The 22,278-nt window shown below is 37.2% G+C and overlaps 1 protein-coding gene across 1 annotated transcript in view; it reads right to left on the bottom strand.

The window, feature by feature from the left end:
• The window catches only part of LOC139317619 (vomeronasal type-2 receptor 26-like), a 31,401-nt gene extending 10,375 nt beyond the window's left edge, over positions 1 to 21,026 (bottom strand). The window contains exons 1-5 of the mRNA XM_070944706.1: positions 20,877 to 21,026; positions 6,975 to 7,042; positions 5,207 to 5,498; positions 1,591 to 2,451; positions 652 to 879 (exon numbers count right to left, since the gene is read on the bottom strand). Of these exons, the coding sequence (XP_070800807.1) occupies positions 652 to 879; positions 1,591 to 2,451; positions 5,207 to 5,498; positions 6,975 to 7,042; positions 20,877 to 21,026 (1,599 nt within the window). The remainder of the gene's footprint in view (positions 1 to 651; positions 880 to 1,590; positions 2,452 to 5,206; positions 5,499 to 6,974; positions 7,043 to 20,876) is intronic.
• Between the last annotated feature and the right edge of the window lie 1,252 nt (positions 21,027 to 22,278).

The following is a 22,278-nucleotide window of genomic DNA, read 5'->3' as shown; positions in this document are numbered from 1 at the left end:
GCAGAAGTCTACATGCCTTCCAAAGAAGCAGACCAGCTTTAGCCAACCACAGCATATAATAACCATTAGCTAGAATATGTCGTCAATCAAATGATTTTTTACTTCTTTTTTCACAACTTTTTTCAATGACATTAACATCAAGGATTTCAGAAAAGATATTCCCCCTTTAAAATGAAACGTAACTTCAAATTGCATAGATTCTGGAAAGGCAGCTTGGATAATATTCAGAAGCACGATTGGCAAAATAAACCATGGATTTTCCAAACATATCCTCTTGTGATGCAAATCTCCCAGCATGCACAGCAGGCATTAAATTTTGCACACTGTCCGTGTTGAAATGTTGTGAATTACATCATATGTAGCTTTAATGACTTTAACTTGTGTGTGTCTTTTGTATGTGTATCAAGGCAATTTTGAAATACAAAAAAAGACTCTAGGTATTGAATTAGGTTCTGCTAAAACCATAAAAATTTGACAAGGAGATACCAGAAAATTATTTTAAGCCTGGCTTAAAATTTCAGTCTTTGTATTTCAAGCTCCCTGTTGTCTCTGGTCTGACAAATTTAAGGGTAACATCCATTCAAATCAATAATTCTGTGAACAAGAAGGGAAGGGAAAGAACACACAGTACAAAATCAGAGCAGGAAATACCTGTTTAAACATGGTAGGCCAGGCGATGTCTTGTACAGAAATAGTGAATAGTTTATCTGGAGAAGTTGTTGGGTCGATCTTTCCAACTCTGACTTTAACAAAGGTCTCGTTTTTGAATGTGATCCAGTTGATGATGTCAAATCCAGTCTCTAGATCCCCATTTTCATTAAAGAAAATTTTCTGTCCTGCCGTGTTATTAAATGAGATGGTTCTCAAATAGTGATGGAGCTAAACAGAAGCAGAGGTAGTCAATTAATTAGTGAAGTGAAAAGAAAAGAAAATGAGGGGGAGGGAAGGGGAGGGAAGGGGAAGGGGAAGGGGAAAGGAAAGGAAAGGAAAGGAAAGGAAAGGAAAGGAAAGGAAAGGAAAGGAAAGGAAAGGAAAGGAAAGGAAAGGAAAGGAAAGGAAAGGAAAGGAAAGGTAGATGATTGATAGATAAATGATAGTTAGTTAGTTAGTTAGATAGATAAATGATAGATAGATAGATAAATGATAGATAGATAGATAGATAGAAAAAGAAAGAAAGAAGAAAGAAAGAAAGAAAGAAAGAAAGAAAGAAAGAAAGAAAGAAAGAAAGAAAGAAAGAAAGAAAGATTGGTATTAACTTATGTGTCATCCCTTTAACATAATTGGGCACTTTCATAGAATTAATTTTCCTCTAACATTTATCCTTTGTACCTCTATCAACCACACAGATACTGCAGCATCTAAACCTTTTCCTCCATAAGGTAAATCATAAACCCTTCCCTCCATATTATTATAAGTTGTTATCTATTCACAATTGCCAATCTTTTTAAATCTTGGAAGAATGAGGAAAATTGAGTCATACAAGAATTAAAAATCATCAGTTTGATGTTTTCATTGGCCATATCTACAATGGTAGAGCTCATTGCATTAGAAAGAAGAGCAATAGGAAATGTTCATTTATTCTTTTGTTACCTGCCATGCTTTTTGAGTCAACAATGTTTCTCTCCCAACTTCTGGCCTTGCTCTGTGTTTGGACTTGGGGGAAAGCATGGCTTGTAAAGCATGTGCCACACCATAGACTGCGTTATAGATGCTGTAACTCTGCCCAGTCATGGTGGTGTCAAACACAGACTTAGGTAGATTCTCCAACTTCTCTTCTCCAGTGCACAGCATTCCAGCATCTTCATCTGCATTATCTTTAGAAAATGAGCATTCAAAAGCCTTTTCCCAGAACACTCTCATTAAATGGTCTTCCACTTCAGAAGTTGGGTTTCTCATCTGAAGGAATTTATTGAATCCAGAAATCTCCTTGGAAGAAATTGCAAAAGTTATAACACCATGGAAAAAGTCCATACCCCTATATTTTTGAAAGGGAAGGGATGTAAACTCCATCTGGGCTGGCATTATCCAAACTTTGTCTTTTCTCTCAACGGGCATCTCTTCAAAATCTGTAAAATAGGGCAACATTCTAAAAATGGTGGTGACTTGGTTTTCACAATAGAGGATAATGACATTGGTAGTGTTCTTCATGATAATCATGTACATTTTACCAAAGTCTTTAAATGCTCCTGCAATATCATTAGAAAATGTTTCCTTGCCCATCTCTTCCATGAAGTCAAAGCAGATACCTTTCTGAGAATACAAAATAATAGCATCTTGTATGAATCTCTTTTCACTCTCCTCAGGTTGGAGAATCAGTCCAATCCATGTCCACCTTAAATGCAGCAACAAGTGGAGAATACCCATAATCTGTTGGTCACCATTTGGGAAAAAACGATGAAAGAAAACAGTTTGTATCTTGTCATCTATCATTGGAGAAGATCCATATATCAGCTGAATATAGAAAAAAGGGAACATGATTTTCCAAAATGAAATATTCATTGTTTTTGAAAAATATCTGCTCTTAATTTATGATCTTCCATAATAACCAAGATCTACTGTATTTTTCACACCATAAGACGTACTCCCCCCCCCCAAAAAAAAAAGTGGGTGGAAATGTCTGTGCATCTTATGGAGTGAATATGGTGAATTGCAGCTGGGCCGCGATGGCGGGGTCCTTTTACAGTGCTGAACCCTGCCTCTTCTGTCTCTTTTCCTCAGTGCAGGAGTCAATAGGTGGAGCTGGCACATGAGAGGACACCTATCTGTGGTCCTCTCAGGCTCTGCCTCCTGCCGTCACTACACTACTGCTCCGTATTCAATGCTCCGTATTCACAGTGAGATGGTGCTCCATGTTCATATTTTGTTTTCATCTTTTCCTCCTTGAAACCTAGGTGCATCTTATGAAGCATAAAATATGGTAATCATATTCAGAAAGAATTGGTGTGCAGAATTTTCATTATCGTAGGATAAATACAAAACCAGAGACCTCAGAAATGCATTAATTCAGGCAATGTTATACTGAAAATGGACCAGAAATATTAAGGGCTAAAATGGTTTGGTTGGGATTAAGGAAGGAAATCCATCCCAAAATTTCATTAGCCTTTCTTTTCATAGAAAACAGTAAATAAATAAATAAATTAAAAATAAAGCAATGAAGTCATGGTGAGATGCAGATGAGATCTTATGTCAAATGAACAGCATAAGAACACTGTTTTGTGTTCAATGTGCACCCTACCCATCCTCCAGCTTTGCTTAGTTCCCATCTCATACTTCCTGTATCCTAATGTGGATGCATAGGAGTATACATTCAAATATGGATATATGTTGCTATACACCAGTTACTAGAAGGGCAGAGTGAATGTCTATGGAGATTTTCAATCAGGTCATGGTTGCCTCAAATGTGTTTTTTTCAAAAGGCAACTGGACTTTCAAAAGGCAACTGGACTTCAACAGGCGTGCTGATTTACCACCAGCCTATTAAGTACTTCGAAGGTGAGGGCTGGGCAATACAAACAAATGACAGCAAATGACGTAAAAGCCAACCATCAACAAACCCAATCAACATCTTAAAAACTACTTACAACAAGCACTATAAATACCACACATAGAACAGCACACAATCTGCTAGAGAGAAGTTCCCCAAAGATGGGCTCTAACATGAGTCCAAAAGCTTGGAAGACAAAACCTCTGGCCCCGGTGATTGACCCAGATTGGATCCTGTGGATTTTGCTTTTCTTTGAGGAAGCATATATTTGCTTCTCATCAAAGAAGCTTCTTCAGTCCTGATCAACATCATCACCACCACCACCACCATCATCAGAGTTGGAAGGGACCTTGGAGGTCTTCTATTCCAACCCGCTGCTCAAAGAGGAGACCCTAAACCATTTAGGAAAAATGGATGTCCAATTTCTTCTTAAAAGCCTCCAGTGATGGAACACTCACAACCCCTGAAGACAAACTGTTCCACTGGTTGATTGTTCTCAGTCAGGAAATTTCTCCTTAGTTCTAGGTTGCTTCTCTCCATGATTAGTTTCCATCCATTGTTTCTGTTTTGCTTTCTGGTGCTTTGGAACATAAGTTGACTCCCTCTTCTTTGTGGCAACTCCTCAAATATTGGAACACTGCTACCATGTCACCCCTAGTCCTTCTTTTCACTAGACTAGACATATCCAATTCCTGCAACTGTTCTTCATATGTTTTAGCCTCCAGTCCCATAATCATCTTAATTGCTCTTCTTTGCACTCTTTCCAGAGTCTCAACATCTTTTTTATATCATGGTGACCAAAACTGGATGCAATATTCCAAGTGTGGTCTAACTAAGGCCTTATAAAGTGATACTTGAATCTATGCCTCTGTTGATGCAGCCTAGGACTGTGTTGGCTTTTTTGGCAGTTGCAGCCAAACCAACTTTGGTTCTGATCAAGTGAGGAAGCTTCTTGAATGAGAAGCGAAAGGTAAAGCAAAGCTTTTCAAAAAGCAACTGGACTTAGTGAATGGAATTGCTCATCTCTAATTAAGCCATTAGCTAGGCTGATTTCAGGAGGGAGGAAGGAAAGCCATTCTGCAATTTAAAGAGCAAAATAAGAAATTCCCAAATAATAACACCTTGAATTTCTTAATCATGAATGAATGTGATTATTAAAACATGGTAAGAAAATGTATTCACAAAAATGTATCGATACTTCTATAAAGTGTATTTATAAGTCAGTCAAGGAATCATAGTCTATTAATTGGTTTGGATTCAGACTGTATCAAGGACAGTATCTAAAATATCTCATCTAGCTACCACATTTTTTTTCCCATTTCTGTTTGAATGGCCACTTTATTTCCAAATTACAAAATTTAACATAAAATAATTATGTAATTGTTTTCTTGCATTTGTAAAAATAACTTGTTTACAATGTAAAAGGATGTAAAATGTAAAAGGATGGGGAGCATTGATTTCAAACTTGTGGGCTTCTGTAACGGAAACTTACAATAAAAGAATGTTTAGTATTCATGATTTTGGTTTTCTGATTTTGCAAGTCTAAAAGAATTCTCCTCTCCCTTTACATTCAAAAGAACAAGAAAGAGTCTATTCTGAGGTGCTTCCCCAAATTTCTTTTCTGGTTAGGGCTCAGATGCTTTTGATCAGATCATTGTCTAGACTGTGGCTCTCAAGGCTCTTCTCTCAGCCCATTACATTTCATTGAAGGGCAAATCTTACCTGAGGCATCTTGTAGACATTCAACACGTTTGCCACGTAGGGATAGATGTGAGAGTTAGGTCCTGCAATAACAGATATTGCCCTATCCTTGGAATCACACTTATAATTGTGGATGAATCTGCCCCGTGTTGAGAGAAGCTCCATTGAAGCCAAGTATGTCCATCTCGCCATGAAATAACTATTAGAGAGGTGCATACCCAGAGTCACATTGGGTAAAATGTGTTTGTTTCCATTGACCTCTGTTACAGCTAAAGCCAATGCCAGAATATGTTGATAGTTCTGTAGGAAAAATCTGCAAGAAGAGATATATTCCAAAACATATTTCAATTCTCAAAGAATGTGACATTACATATAATTTTTTAATATTTCAAATGAACACTACACATGTAAATTAATCATGTAAATGCCTAAATTAATCATGTAAATACGCTCAGAAACTGTACAATGTTCTAATATAACGGTATGAAATCTAATGAAATATTTTATTTCAAATAGTCTGAAAAAATATTTCAGAGTGTTAAAAACATGATTTTTGATAAAGGAGAAAATGCTCTTTGGAAAAACATAAAAGTACATTTTTTTAGTTGATGAAGGCTGACTGTTATGGCTCTTTCATTCATTATAAACATATTTCATTTCTCACAGAATGTGATATTACATATACTTTATTTTCAACTAAACACTACACACAAAACTTGATTGTACACACTACCATTCAGGAAATCATGTAAATGCCTCAAAAATGTTTTCCATTTCTACAGATGTACTCAATCATATGAGTGATGTGTAAATTACATGAGAGGTAATGTAAGAGTATGGAATCTAATAAAACACTTGCATAATAATGGAAATAGTCTGCAGAAATATTTCAGAGTGTCCAACACATTATTTTAAAGGAAAGATAAAATGCTCTTAGGAAAAACATAGAAGTACAATTTTTCACTAGATGAAGATTGGCTGTTATGATTCATTCATTGTATAGAATTTTCACAAGGAAACAGATGAATTGCTTTACATTCATAATCTTATTATCATGTAGTTGTAATTGTCAGACATACTTCTAGTTTTCTATCTTTAGCTGTTTTGTTTTCCAACTGGTTGGTTTTCTGGGAGGGGTGTGTGTATGTGTGTGCGTGTGTGTGTGTGTGTAAGAGAGAGAGAGAGAGAGAGAGAGAGAGAATGGAGAAATGTTATATTCTCAAATTGATATAAGGCTATGCTGATGAACTTCTCCATAAAGATCAGATAGAGCAACTAAGTGAAAAATCTGTTTTGAAGCATGCTTGAAGGTAAATGTTGTATATAAGTCCCTTCATGCAGATAGCTCTTACATTAGGGCAGACAGACCCTACATCTGTGCTCCATGCTTCATGAGGCACCTCTTTAGATATCACGTTCAAGTGCTAAATAGCACCATCATTCCCTAATATTCACAGCAACCATTAAATCATGAAATGTTGACATACAATTGGCAACAAAAAGTGATTCGATAATAAAGCATTGGTGATTTGTATAACAGTAAGTAAGTGAGAAAAGCTTAATATGGATTTTTAATCCCCAAAACACCAAATGTGTTCATTATTTATTTGGCAGGTAAGAAATATCAGTGGGTAGCAATCTATATTTAGAATGAAGGAACTAACCAGCAAGAAACAGAAGAAATAATTTATGTTGCAAATAATAATACTAATTAACTCAGTCCAAGCATCCTATTACAGAAGAATATCTGATTTGAGATATGCTACAGTTAAGAAGAGAAAGTCTTTACATGGGCTCATCAACTAATTCTTCAGAAGGATGCCTTCTGAAATGCACTGGATCAGATAACATGTAGAACTGAGATAGTATCCCAGCCATTATAAAATCGTCTGACAAAAAATACTTGTGCTTCATATGGGGAGGTTTCCCCATAGCACATGCATTAATCCGAGGAGTAAGGCATGTCAACCCTGGCAGTAACCCTGCCATTACTGCAATAAAAAATATTCGAGAATACCTGTGTCACCACATATGAACTAGTTCTGTCTGCAGCAATGAAACATGACAAAATAATAATAATAATAATAATAATAATAATAATAATAATAATAACCCCTCTCACTAATTAGAATAGCTTCCATATATATCTTTTCACAAAGAACAGATTGTCACATTTCTAGCTCTTGGGTCCCACAATTAATAACAATTTCCAATCTTGACCTGTTCATTTGGATTGTCCCTTAGACATCCCCAGGGTTTTGAGAAGAAGCTACAAAGCTAAGACTCTATAGGTAATTATAGGGGAAATCAATAGACGTTCAGCAAAGCTCCCCAGAGACTTTGAGTAGGAAAATAGAATGATGATATTCATGGACTTGAACAAAACAGTCATAACTGAAAACAATATTGGAAGTAGAGAGAGAGAGAGAGACAGGAAAAAAAGGCAATTCCAGTCAACAAATGCCAAACATGAAACATTTTGCTAGAACTACCCCACTTAAACTTTTTCCAAATTACCAAAGAGAAGTTGACCCATCATGTTATATGTTCCCCCCCTCCTCTATTTCTTCTTTTGAGAGGCCTTTCAACACTTGGGTGATTGTATTTGTAATCTAATTATATCATGACATTGACATTTTTTTTAAACTTTGTTAATGGGAGCAGGTCTTTAAGTGGCTCAGAGTCATTTGGGATGGAAACTGTGGTTCGAAAGAAAGAAGGAAAGAAAAAGAAAGAAAGGAAGGAAGGAAGGAAGGAAGGAAGGAAGGAAGGAAGGAAGGAAGGAAGGAAGGAAGGAAGGAAGGAAGACCAGTGGAGACAAGTTTTTAATTGTGGAGACACTTTAATTTATAAAGTGAATAAATAAATTTCAGAACAGAAACATTTCTAAGATATGGGAGACCCATATTTTTCCACCTTGTATTTGCTGCAAAAAAAACCTTGGTTCTTTTTCTCATTTCAAGTCATTTTTTTAATCCATATCCTTACATTCTTTGTAGACACATAATCAGTAGTGGGTTTCAATTTTGGTTGCTACCGGTTTGCTCGTGGGTGCGCGCACACTGGCGCGCATGCACGACACTTCTGTGCATGTGCAGAGACGTCTGGGCAGGTGGGTGGAGCCTCCTGCTGCTGCTACTACCAGTTCAGCTGAACTAGGGCGAACTGGTAGAAACCCACCACTGCACATAATGCTTTTTTTTTTCCTGGCTTGGTTAGTGACATAAGCCTACACCTGATCAAACCAATCAACTTATGCACAATTGATATTTTGCAGTCTGCAATAAGATTTCTTGACAAAGGATATCGGAAAGGGAGTTTAGCTATCATTCAGAGCAGGGGTCACTGACTGCGGCTTAATGTTGGGCCACAGCCCAACTAAGTTCGGACTTGGCACACGGAACCAGTGGCTGAGTGTGCAGGTGCACATGCATATGAAGCTACATTTGTGAAAGCGGCATGCATTTGTGCACAAAATCATCCTTTTTCCCCCCTATCCTGCTGCCTCCACCAGTCCAACAAGCCATAAAGGTTGGAGACCTCTGATTTAGAGCACTCCTTCCAATTTAATTGTAGAATTCAATTTGTGCTACAAGTCTTTGCTATTTTATCATATGCAGAAAAAAATATATGCAATCAAGATCTATTTAATAAAGATAGGAAGGTCAACAATGCTCATTTGAAATCCTTAAATTCTTTTTTGTTCCATTCTAGTACTCCTTCATGGGCAAATAAATTGGAACATGTGAAAACACTGAAATAACAAAATAATTCTTGGGGTTTTCTTTTTTTCTCTCCTCTCCTCTCCTCTCCTCTCCTCTCCTCTCCTCTCCTCTCCTCTCCTCTCCTCTCCTCTCTTCTTCTTTCTCTCCAGAACCTGTATCGAACCTGTATAGAGAGTATACAGCCTCTCTATACAGGTTCTATATAGAGCTTTCACGTCATTAATTGAAGGAAGGGATAACCACAACTTTGTAAATTTTCAGTTTTGTGGAGATAAGGACATTCTGTCACTCTAGTACTGTATATAGCTGTCCCATAGCTAAGCTAACCTTGCTGATTCTGGAGTTAATTTCTTTATCCCAAAATTCATAGCTCAAGATAATGCTTCCCAAATATTTGAAGCTCTTACATTTGTCATAAAATAAACTAAAGCATATTTGCTGAGGTCTAATTTGAGAGAGGGAAATAATGCTAAAGGGATAGAATATAAAATATTCTTTATTGACCAATTGTGATGGGACACACAATGAATTTGTCTCCGGTGCATAAGCTCTCAGTGAACATATAAACAACAAAGGAATATAATCATAAGATACCAGTAGGAGAAAGTAGTAGGAAAGAGAAATTTCCTGACAGTTAGAACAATTAATCAGTGGAACAACTTGCCTCCAGAAGTTGTGAATGCTCCAACACTGGAAGTTTTTAAGAAGAGATTGGATAGCCATTTGTCTGAAGTGGTGTAGGGTTTCCTGTCTGAGCAGAGGCTTGGACTAGAAGACCTCCAAGATCCTTTCCAACTCTGTTATTGTATTCTGTTCCGTTCCGTTCCATTCCATTCCATTCCATTCCATTCCATTCTATAGATGTGAGCCATCTTTTTTTAGCCAAAGTCTGTAGCATTTGTCTAAGGATCAGTTTATTTCCCCTGTAATTAGCCAAATATTCCTTAACTACTTTTCCAATTCTTCATAAATTCCAAGGAACAGAAGAAAACAAGGATTTAAGAAATGTTAATAATATCAATTCCTCTGCTGGAATCAATCATCTGGCTATAATTACCTCATTCTTTAAAAGGAGATATATATACTCTATAGCAGTGGTCCCCAACCCCCGGTCCGCGGACCGGTGCCGGGCCGTGGAGTACCTGGCACCGGGCTGCGCAGCGGCCGGGGGACATGAACGCTGCAGCGCAAAGGCTCCTGGGCCGTGCGCAAAAGCTCCTGGGCCGTGCGCAAAGGCTCCAGGGAAGAGAGCCCCGCGCAGGTACGCACGTGTGGCCCAAAGCCCCCACCCCTGCGCGCGCTCAGCGGGCCACGGTAAAATTATCAAAGGCTGATTGGTCCGCGGCGATAAAAAGGTTGGGGACCACTGCTCTATAGGATATTTTAAAGAGAGATATTCCAGTAAGATTACTAATATTATTATTGTGCAGAACAAATTGGTTCCTATGTGGAAACCTATATTTTCTTGAACAGGATCTCCTTGTTCAAGGTCTTGATAATAATTTTACTGCCGCATATTGTACAGTAATTCTCAATTTATGACCACAATTGGGCCCAAAATTTCTATTGCTAAACAAGGCAGTTGTTAGGTGACTTACACATGACTTTATGACCATTTTGACATGGCTGTTAAGTGAAACACTGCAGTTGTTGAACGAATCACATAGTTGTTGAGAAAATCCTCCATTGACTTGGTTGTTGAAAGCTGGCTGGGAAGGAACAAATAGTGATCACAGGACTTCAGGGTGCTGCAACCCATATAAAAGTATAGCATTTGGTTTGCTAAACACCCAAATTTTGATCATGTGACCATGGTGATGCTGAGCCAGTCATAGGAAATAACACCATAAATTTAAGTTAGTGCATTCTGAGTTGGGTCAGGCTGACCCAAGCTAAATTAGAAGAAGGAAGGAAGATACCCTGTTCCAAATAATTGTTTTAGTTAAGGACATATTGAAAGGGTATTTTTATGAGGGAAATGCCCCTCCAAGGGGGAATTCTAAATCGGGAAAAATGTTGCTGAGAAAGCCAAAATGTTATGTAACATTCGAAAAACAATGATAAGTGGGGGATATGTTTTAATTGTTTTGCTGATTGCTTGAAAATGTATTTAAACCACGGATTCGGAGCTGTAAGACATTTTCTCTCCATGGGAGAACCCTTTTGCAAAAGCTTATGATATATTTATATCATAAATATATTTTTAATAAATCTGCTTTTTACTTGTTCATGGTCTCTGTTTTACTTTTTATGAGGTTTGCTGTTTTTTTTTAATCTCACACTAATATTTAGTGGGCAAGGAAAGTTTTCACTATTATTTATTTATTATTTATTTCTTTATTATTTTCACTATTGGGAAACTTTGGTCCCAGCTTGTTACTAGGCGGCTTTAGTCTTATGTATTTAGTTGATAGATAAACCCAATCTCCCACACAGAAAGGAGGTTGAAGAGATTGGTGTTTGTCTGTTTGCTTTTTGTATGCCTCAGCAGCTTCCGTGAGCGCTTTTTAAGTATTGTCCCAGCCCTTCCTCAGCGACTCCATCCACTAGGTCGGGGTCATGGAGGAGAGGGGTTCTCTGGGCAGTTCGGGCATGGGTACAAAGTCCATGCTGCTGGTGACCTGGAAGGTGGTTAATCTGGTGCTACTGTGCACGGTGTTGTTGTAAGCCTCTTCTGCAAATGGCAGCAGGCCCCTCCAGTTCTCTTGTTGGCAATCCACATAGCATCTTATATATTGTTCCACCATTGTGTTCGCTCGTGCCACAGCTCCATTTGTACTCAGATGGAAAGCCGAGCTAGGTGTGGCCTTGTGTGGACCCGACCGATGTCAGGAACTCTCTCCAAAATTTAGCTGTAAATTGGACTCCTCGATCCAAGATGACCCGTCAAATCCTCCGTTGACTTGGTTGTTGAAAGCTGGCTGGGAAGTGATCACCATGACTTCAAGGTGCTGCAATCTCTATAAATGTACAGCATTTGGGTTGCTAAACACCTAAATTTTGATCATGTGACCATGGTGATGCTGAGCCAGTCATAAGTGTGAACATTGGTTGTAACTTTTCTCCTACAATGCTTTGGCTAAAGCTAATATTTAGTGGGCAAGGAAAGTTCAAGGTTAAATAATAATTAATTTTATACTTGGCATTACACACTGCATCCATCCCAAAGGACTCTGAGCAGTTTACAGACCTATTCCAATTATAAATGTTAACAAAACAAATGTCATGATATAATTAAGTTAGAAATAAAATAACCCTTAAAAACTCCAACGAGATTCACTGAACATCCATTGATTTCCCCTATAATTACCTACGGAGTCTTAGTTATATAGCTTCTATTCAAAACCTTGGGGATGTCCAAGGGGTAACCCCAAAAAAACAGGTCAAGATTGAAAGGTGTTATTAACTGTGGGACCAGAGCTAGAAATGTAACAATCTGCTCTTTGAGAAAGGATATATATGGAAGCTATTCTAATTAGTGAGAGGGGTTATTTTATTTTATTTTTTTTGTCATGTTTCATTGTTGCAGACAGAAGTGGTTCATTTATGGTGACACAGATATTCTCAAAGAAGATGGTATTTTTCATTGTAGTAATGGCAGGGTTACTGCCAGGGTTTACATGCCTTACTCCTCAGATTAATGCATGTGCTGTGGGGAAATCTCCCCTTATGAAGCACAAGTATTTTTTGTCAGGTGATTTCATCATAGCTGGGATACTGTCTCAATTCTACATGATATCTGATCCAGTGCGTTTCAGAAGGCATCCATGTGAAGAACTAGTTGATGAGCTCCTGTAAAGACTTTCTCTTCTTAACTGTAGCATATCTCAAATCAGATATTCTTCTGTAATAGGATGCTTGGACTGAGTTAATTAGTATTATTATTTGCAACATAAATTATTCCTTCTGTTTCTTGCTGGTTAGTCCCTTCGTTCTAACATAATTTGCTACCTTAATAAATATATACACATCCACATTTACAGTATGACAGATCTCAGTTCAGTGATTTATTAAAATTTCATATTAATCTTTTCTCATTTAATTACTTTAAATCAAATAAGCAATACTTTATGATGGGATCACTTTTTGTTGCCAATTAAATGGTGTCATTTCCTGATTTAATGGTTGTTGTGAATATTAAGGAAAAATGGTGCTATATAACACTGTAAACTTGATTTCTAAAACAGGTACTTCAGAAAACATGGAGCAAAAATATAACCTCTAATGAAAAAGCTACACTTTACTTGGGATAAGGGAGCTCTCTAAGTCTATTATGAGCAAAGAAAAAAAAAAAAGATTTATATACAACATCTGCCCTCAAGCATATTTCTTTGAACAAATTTTTCATATACGCAGAAACCCCCTGAAGGAAATAGAAAGGGATGATGCTACTATATATCTAATATCATATATGTTTTCTGAGGTTTTCGCGGGTGTTTGTATGTAGGTCTTTGGTTATTCGGGTTTTCTCCCGCGTAAAATTGGAGGTTTCTTGGTAACATTTCGACGAAGTCTCATTCGTCATCTTCCGGCTGGTGTCTTCGGCTTCGTGCTTCTAGGAGCAATGTGTGTGATCGCAGCTGTTTCTTCCTTTTAACTGCCAGTGGGAGTGTGAACTGATTGGGTGGGAGCATGGCTGTGTTCTGATTGGGTGGAGGTGTGTTCTGATTGGTTGGGGGTTTGGCTGTGCTCTGATTGGATGGGGGGTTGGCTGTGCTCTGATTGGACGGGTGTGTGTTCTGTTTAGGTGGGGGCTTGGTTGTGCTCGGGTTAGTCTGAGTAGCAGGGGGATTTGAGCTGGTGAGCTGTGTTGCTGTTGTTTGGCTTGGTGTTCGTGGCCGTGCTACCTCTTCATGGTGGGTGTCAGTCTGCTTCATGTATGGATTGGAGGGGTTTAAAGGGGCTAATGATGCAGCTGTGGTCTGGCTTCTGGTCCACGGTCGTGCCTCATCCTCAGTGTGGGTTTGAGTCTGCTTTCTGCGTGGATGTGTGGTGGTTACATCCTGTGTGGCTCTCGTGAGTGTGGGTCTGGTGTCATTCTTTGTGTTAGGGACTCGTTTGTCAATAAGGGCGGGTTTCCAACACAAAGTCCCTAACACAAAGAATGACACCAGACCCACACTCACGAGAGCCACACAGGATGTAACCACCACACATCCACATTTTACCTAATGTGACTCTGGGTATGCACCTCTCTCTCGAGGTGGACATACTTGGCTTCAATAGAGCTTCTCTCAACACGGGGCAGATTCATCCCCAATTATAAGTGTGATGCCAAGGATAGGGCAATATCTGTTATTGCAGGACCTAACTCTCACATCTATCCCTACGTGGCAAACGTCTTGAATGTCTACAAGATGCCCCAGGTAAGATTTGCCCTTGAATGAAATAGGCTGTGAGAAGAGCCTTGAGAGCCAAAGTCTAGACAATGTTCTGATCAAAAGCATCTGAGCCCAAACCAGCAAAGAAATTTGAGAAAACAACTCAGAATGGACTCTTCCTTGTTCTTTCGAATGTAAAAGGAGAGGAGGGGGGAATTCTTTTAGACTTGCAAAATCAGAAAACCAAAATCATGAATATTAAACATTCTTTTAATATACAGTTACAGTAACAGAAGCCCACAAGTTTGCAAACAATTTTTCCCCTCCTTTTACATTTTGAAAGTTATGTTTACAGTGGAAGAAAACAATTAAGTCATTTTATATTAAATTTTGTAATTTGGAAATAAATAATTGGCAATTCAAAGAGAAATGAAAAAAAAATATATAGTGGCCAGATGAGATACTTTAGATACTGTACTTGATTTATTTCTCAGTCTTAATCCAAACCCATTAATAATTTATGGTTCCTTGACTGACTTATTAAATACACTTTGCATAAGTGTAATTTGCCAACAGTGTTCAAGTGGTGCTCCAGTTGTTTGGAGATTGCACCCAATACATTTTCATGGATGCCTTTTTTTACCATGTTTTAATAACCACATTAAGGATTCATGATTTAAAAAAATTCAATGTACAGTATTATTACTTGGGAATAGTTATTTTGCTCTTTAAATTCATTTCCTGAATTAATGCACTTCTCAGGTCTCCGGCTTTGTACTAATACTACAATAACAAATGGTTGAATGAATATTCTGTACATTAGTTGTTTCAGAACATAATTAGAATTTGGTTATTACGGAATTATGGAATAAATTAAGAGCAGATTTTTTAAAAAAATAATGTTTCATTTTGGAAAACCATGCTTCTTTTCCCCCCCCTATATTCAGCTGACATATGGGTCTCCTCCAACGATAGATGACAAGATGCAAACTGTTTTCTTTCATCGTTTTTTCCCAAATGGTGATCAACAGATTATGGGTATTCTCCAGTTGCTGCTATATTTTAGATGGACATGGATTGGACTGATTTCCCAACCTGATGTGATTGGAGAGAGTTTCGTACAAAATGTTGTCCCTTTGTTTTCCCAGAAAGGTGTCTGCTTTGACTTCATAGAAGAGATGGTCAAGGAGACATTTTCTAATGATATTTTAAGTGTCCTTTCAGATTTTCGTAAAACATACGTGATTATGATGAACAGCACTGTCAATGCTATTATCCTATATTGTGAAAACCAGAACACTATGTTTTTTAGAATGTTGCCCAATATTGAAGAATTTGTAGAGGTATCCATTGAGGAAAAAGATAAAGTTTGGATAATGCCAGCCCAGATGGAGTTTACCTCACTTGCACTTCAAAGAGCTATGGATATGCATGCCTTCCATGGTGTTATAACTTTTATAGCTTCTTCCAAGGAGATTCCTGGATTCAATAAATTCCTTCAGATGAGAAACCCAAGTTCAGAAGCAGAAGACCATTTAATGAGAGTGTTCTGGGAGCAGGCTTTTCAATGTTCTTTTCCTAAAGATAAGTTAGATGAAGATATAATAGTCTGCACTGGAGAAGAGAAGTTGGAGAATCTACCTAAGTCTGTGTTTGATACCATCATGAGTGGGCAAAGTTACTGCATCTACAATGCAGTCTATGGTGTGGCACATGCCTTACAAGCCATGCTTTCCCTCAAATCCAAATCCAAAACAAGGAGAGAAGTTGGGAGAGAAATATTGTTGGCTCAAAAAGCATGGCAGGTAATAAAAGAACAAATGAATATTTCCTATTGCTGTTCGGTCTAATCAATACGCTGTGTCACAAAGGTTATGGCCAATGAGAATGCTGGAGTGATGATTTTTTAAGTCTCCTGCCACTCTATTTTTCTCTTGTTTTGAAAAACCTTTGAAGTTGGGAAGATATAACAATGCTACAAGAATATGGAAGAAAGAATTAAGATACAGTAGCATCTCTGATTTTGGCAGACGTTCGATGCATCTATGGCAGTGAAGAAATATTGAATGAACAATTATTCTATTAATGTGCCCAATCATATTAAATGAACGACCTTTAACTTAATACTACTGATTCTTTTTTCTTTCTGTTCCTTCCTTCTTTCCAATTAATTGTCTACCTCTTCTTCTTTTTTTTTTCAATTTTTATTTATAAGTATAAACTAAACAGAACAATGAAACGTACAAAACATAAAAACATATAAACATCCATTTCAATACATGTCTAGTTTGTCGCAACTATAATATACATTTCTCTTTGTATTTTGACTCTTCCTTATTTGGTCATTCCCTTTTATCTATCTAATATTGATCTTTGTTGACCTATGTCTGTTCTTTGTTTCCATCATATTATATTTGGTCATTTTATTTACTTCCTATTGCTTCATCTCTTTCCTATCTTTCAACCAACTATACCACTTTTCCCATACTAAGTAAAAGTCATGTTCTTCCCTATTTTGTAATTCCTTTGTGAGTCTATCTAATTCCGCACATTCCATAATTTTATTGATTACTTTATCTGGTGTTGGTATATCACTACTCTTCCAGTGTTGCGCGTATAGTATTCGTGCTGCTGTTATCATATGTATAATTAAATAGGTTGTTTCTTTTTCATAGTATCCATTCACTATGCCTAATAAGAAGCTTTCTGGTCTTAGTTCTATCTTTTGGTGTGTTATTTCCTCTATTTGTATTTTGATCCTTTGCCAATATTGTTTCGCCATTGGGCAGGTCCACCACATATGGTAATAGGTGCCTTTGTGATGATTGCATTTCCAACATGTTGATGGCGTGCCGGGGAACATTCTTGCCAATCTGGCTGGTGGCAAGTGCCACCTATAAAACATTTTATAGAGATTTTCTTTATAGGATACAGACATTGTCATTTTATAATTTATTTTCCATAATTTTTCCCATTTGTTTAATTGAATACTATAACCGAAATTTTTTGCCCAGGTTATCATATTTTCTTTCACTACCTCTTCTTCTAATCTATATTCTCGTAAGTAATTGTAAATTTTTTTGATCAGTTTGTCCTGTGTCCCTTGCAAAATTTTATCTAATTCTGTTTGACCTTTTTGAAATTCAAATTGAGCCAAATCTTTATTGTATCTTGATTTTATTTGTATATACGGCCACCAGTCAATGTCTGTACCCATCTCTTTTAGTTCTTGCCTCGTTCTTAGTTCCCCCTGATTGTTTAACAGATCTTTATAAGTTTTCATTTTGTTATAGTCCATGGCATTTGGATAGATCTGGGCTTCCATTGTTGACAACCACTCCGGAATTTTGTAATAATGTGCCTTTTTAATACTCTGCCATGTTTGGTATAATGTGTGTCTGATTGTATGTCTCTGAAAATATTCATGCCTTTTGTCTGTGCCCTCCCATAAGAAGGCATGCCATCCTCGCTGAAGATCGAATCCTTCCAAATTCAATAGTCTATGGTTTTTGAGTTCCATCCACTCCTTGATCCAAATTAATGCTGATGCTTTGTAATATATTTCCCAATCGGGCAATGCCAATCCTCCTCTCTCTCTTGAGTCCTGTAGGTGTTTTAGTTTAATTCTTGCCTTCTTCCCTTGCCATATGTAGTCTGCAATTAGTTTATTAAAGTCCTTGAAGAAGTTCTTCCCCGGTTTTATTGGAATCACTTGAAACAAGAATAGTATTCGAGGCAACACATTCATTTTAATGGAGGCGATCCTTCCCAAAAGAGATAGCTGTAACTTTTCCCAAATTTCTAAGTCTTTCTTAATTTGTTTTGTTAGTTTATCATAATTATCTTCTTTAATTGATGAACTTTTATTGGTCAGCCATATCCCTAGGTATTTTACTCTTTTTGTCTCTTCTAATTGTTTTTCTTGTTGATTGGTAAGGTCCTTAGTCAATATTTTTGTTTTCTGTTTATTAATTTTGAGCCCAGCTACTCTCCCGTATTTCTCTATCTTGTCTAGTAACTTGGTGCCGGTTGTTATTGGTTGTTCTGTAATGAATACAATATCATCAGCAAAAGCTTGGAGTTTGTACTCTTCACGTTTGATCTTTAGGCCTTTTATTTCATGATCTCTTCTGATTTCTTTTAGGAGGGTTTCCAGGGCTAATATAAATAATAGGGGGGGACAGGGGACATCCCTGTCTCACCCCTTTTAATATTGGGAATTGTTCTGTTAAATCACCGTTAATTGTTATTTTCGCTGTCTGGCAGGAGTATATTCTTTTTATCATATTTATGAATTTATCCCCAAATTTCATGGCTTCCAATTGTAGAGTGAGAAATTTCCAATTAAGATTGTCAAATGCCTTCTGGGCATCTAGAAAAATTAAGGCCGCTTGTTTATCTTTGTTCAATTCATAATATTCTAATACATCGATTATTAGTCTCATGTTATTTTTTAACTGTCTCTTTGGGATAAAGCCATTTTGGTCCGGGTGTCTATAATCTTTAATTATTTTCTTGATTCTTTCTGTGATGATTGATGTAAATAATTTGTAATCCACATTCAGCAAAGATATCGGTCTATAATTTTGAATCTGTGTGTGATCTGCTTCTTCTTTAGGTATTAGCGTAATGATAGCCTCTGTCCAAGAGTTTGGAATTTTGGCTTCCATAATTACATCATTAAATACTTCAAGCAGGATTTCATCTATTGAATGTTGGCAGTTCTTATAGAACTCTGCTGGTATTCCGTCTGGTCCCGGAGTTTTATTTATTTTCTGTTTATTCCTCGCCGCAATAAGTTCTATCGTTGAAATTGGCCTATCCAATAGGTCTCTATGTGTCTCTGTTAATTCTTTAATCTCAACTTCTCTTAGGTATTGTCTAATGTCTTTTTCCGAGGGTTCTTCCTGTTCATATAATTTTTGAAAAAATGCTCTCGCTATATTCTTTTTGTCCATATTCCTGTATTGCATCTCTCCAGTGTTGTCTTGTAATTGATGTATGGTCCATTTTTCCTTTTCTTTCTTCAATTTATATGCCAACCATCGGCCTGTTTTGTTAGCATGTTCGAAATAGTTTTGTTTCACTAATTTAATTTTCCTAGCTATTTCTATTTGTGTGATCAGATTTATTTCATGTTTTATCAAACCTATTTTTCCCTTTACTTTTTTGTATTGTGGTTCATTTTGTAGTTTGTATTCATGTTCTTTAAGTTCTTTGAACAATTTATCTCTTTTCTGCTGTTTATCTTTATTTTTCTTCACCGAATATGCTATTGTCAGACCTCTTATGTAAGCTTTCTCCGTGTCCCACAGATTTTGGAGAGAGGTTTGCTCTTTACAATTAATCTCAAAGAAAATTTTCATTTCTTTTTCTATCATTTGTATATAATCTTTCTCTTTTAAGATTTCAACATTCATCATCCATCTCTTTTTCTTTCGATATCCTTTCCAAATTATTTTTAGCGGGCTATGATCCGCCCATATGTTTGTCGATATTTCTATTTCTTCCAAATCTTTTCTAAGATCTGTTGTCATCCAGGCCATGTCTATCCTGGACCAAGATAAATGTGGATTAGAATAAAACGTATACTGTTTTTTTTCCTTATTTATTTCTCTCCATGCATCTTGTAGACATAGCTCTTGCGCCATTTCCATAAAAGTGTCTGGCAGGGTTTTTTTCCTAGTTTTATTTTTCTTGGTGCTCTTGTAATCTTTTTCAGTATCTAAAATTGCATTAAAGTCACCTACAAGGCAAATGTTTTCATAATCCAAATCTTTTACTTTATTGTGTACCTTTTCATAGAAGGCCCGCTGGTTTTCATTTGGTGCGTAGATCGAAATCAATAATATCATTTTAGACTCTGTTTGTATTTCAATCATTAGGATTCTTCCCTCATCGTCTGCATAAATCTGTTTTGTTTTTAGATGCTTCTTAATGTAAACCGCAATACCTCTTTTTTTTTTATCTGATAGTGAAGTATAAAGGTTTCCTAATCTTGTGTTTTCTAATATTTTTTGATGACTTTTTTTGATGTGAACTTCTTGTAGACTAATTATATCCATCTCCAGTTTATATAATTTAGCAAATGTTTGTGTTCTTTTAATTGGGGCGTTCAATCCATTTATATTTATTGAAATCATTTTTATTTCCTGTTCCATCTTCCTTCTTATTTATTAGTTGTCTTTTGTTTGTTTCTGTTCTTTGTTATTCATTGTGTTTTTCCCCTTGCTCCTTCTCTCTCCAATTTTTCTCTTTCCAGTTTCTCTCTTCCCTTTTGTTCCTCTTCCGTTCCTTCTAGAGGTTGTTCTTCCTGGCTCTTATTTTCCGACTCCTCTCTGGTTTCTTGCTCTTCTTCCATGACAAAATACTGATCAAAAAAATTTTGGGCTCCCTCTAGGTTGTCTATCCTCACTTTCTTATCTTGCCATGAGATCAAAATGCCATCTGGTAGTAACCAACGAAACATATTTTATGCTTGTTTAGTTGTGATGTGAGGAAGCTGTAGTTTTTCCTCTGGTCTCTCACATGTCTTGGGATTTGTTTTAGTGTTATTATTTCTTTCCCTTTGTGGTACATCGTCCCCTCCCTCATTTTTCTGTATATCTCTTCTTTTATTGTTTTCTTCATAAATCGGACATGTACCTCTTTTGGAAGTTTGTTCCTATGAGCATAATTAGTATGCACCCTGTAGATTTCGTCGATATCTCTTCTTATATCATTTTTATCTCTCTGCAATGCTTCTGCGAAGATCTCCGTCATAATCTCTCCCAGGTCTTCCTCTTTGGTCTCCATTATATTCTGGAACCTTAAATAAAATGATGCTTTTTCCATTTCCAGAAATGTAAGTGAGTCTTCCGTTTCTCAGCTGCTTGTCAGCTGTTGATGTTCCAGCATTTCTACTTTTTTTATTGTCTGTTCCATTTTAATTTCCGTCTTTTGGATCCTTTGTTCATTCTTGACAATATTTTGTTGGATCCTTTCTATCTTGTCATCTATTTTCTGTATATTGTCATTTATCTTTCCCACATCAGATTTCAGATCATCATGATTTCGTCTTGTTTCCTCATGGTTGTTGGCAATCGTTTCCTGGGTCTTACTCATCGTTCCCTGTATCATTTCCAGAGCTAATTGCATATTATGTATGCTGGAAATGGAAGCTGTCTTGTCTTTTTCCATTCCTAACATTGTATCTATAGATCTCTGTTGAGCTGGAGAAGCCGTAGAGCAGTGGTTCTCAACCTTCCTAATGCCGCAACCCTTTAATACAGTTCCTCATGTTGTGGTGACCCCCAACCAGGGGTGGGTTCTAAATTTTTTTACTACCGGTTCTGTGGGCGTGGCTTATTTTGTGGGCGTGGCTTAGAGGTCATGTGACTGGGTGGGTGTGGCTAGTTGGTCATGTGACCGGGTGGCCATGGCTATGTGTATAGGGACTACTCAGAGGGCTGAAAAAAGTAATTTCTGACAGGTCCTCGCACTTTTGACTGGTCCTCACACTTATGACCATCCTCACATTTATGCCCGTGCAGCATTCTTAACAACCATGTCACTCATTTCACAACTGCTTCTCTTCACCATGGTGACAAGATAGGGCAAAAACATAAAATGTGAGGACAGTCGTAAGTTCGAGGACTGGTCAAAAGTGCGAGGACCAGTCAAAAATAACTTTTTCAGCCCTCTGAGTAGTCCATGTGCACAAAAGGACTACCCAGAGGGCTGAAAAAAGTGATTTCTGACAGGTCCTCGCACTTTTGACCGGTCTTCGCACTTATGACTGGTCATCATTTATGCCCATTGTAGCATTCTTAACAATGTGTCACTCATTTCACAACTGCTTCTCTTCACCATGGTGACAAAATAGGGCAAAAACATAAATTGTGAGGACAGTCGTAAGTTCGAGGACTGGTCAAAAGTGCGAGGACCAGTCAAAAATAACTTTTTCAGCCCTCTGAGTAGTCCATATGCATAAAAGGATACAGCAATAGAGAGGGATGAAGGAAGGGAAGGGAAATTAGAGGAGGAGTGAAGGTAAGAGAGGGAGGAA

The sequence above is a fragment of the Pituophis catenifer genome, unplaced genomic scaffold, assembly GCF_029215685.1.
Source record: "Pituophis catenifer annectens isolate HBS135680 unplaced genomic scaffold, rPitCat1.0.hap2 SCAF_5, whole genome shotgun sequence".
Classification (NCBI taxonomy): Eukaryota; Metazoa; Chordata; class Lepidosauria; order Squamata; family Colubridae; genus Pituophis; species Pituophis catenifer.
Note: the sequence above shows the minus strand (reverse complement) of the source record. Positions and strands in the feature narration are given on the sequence as shown.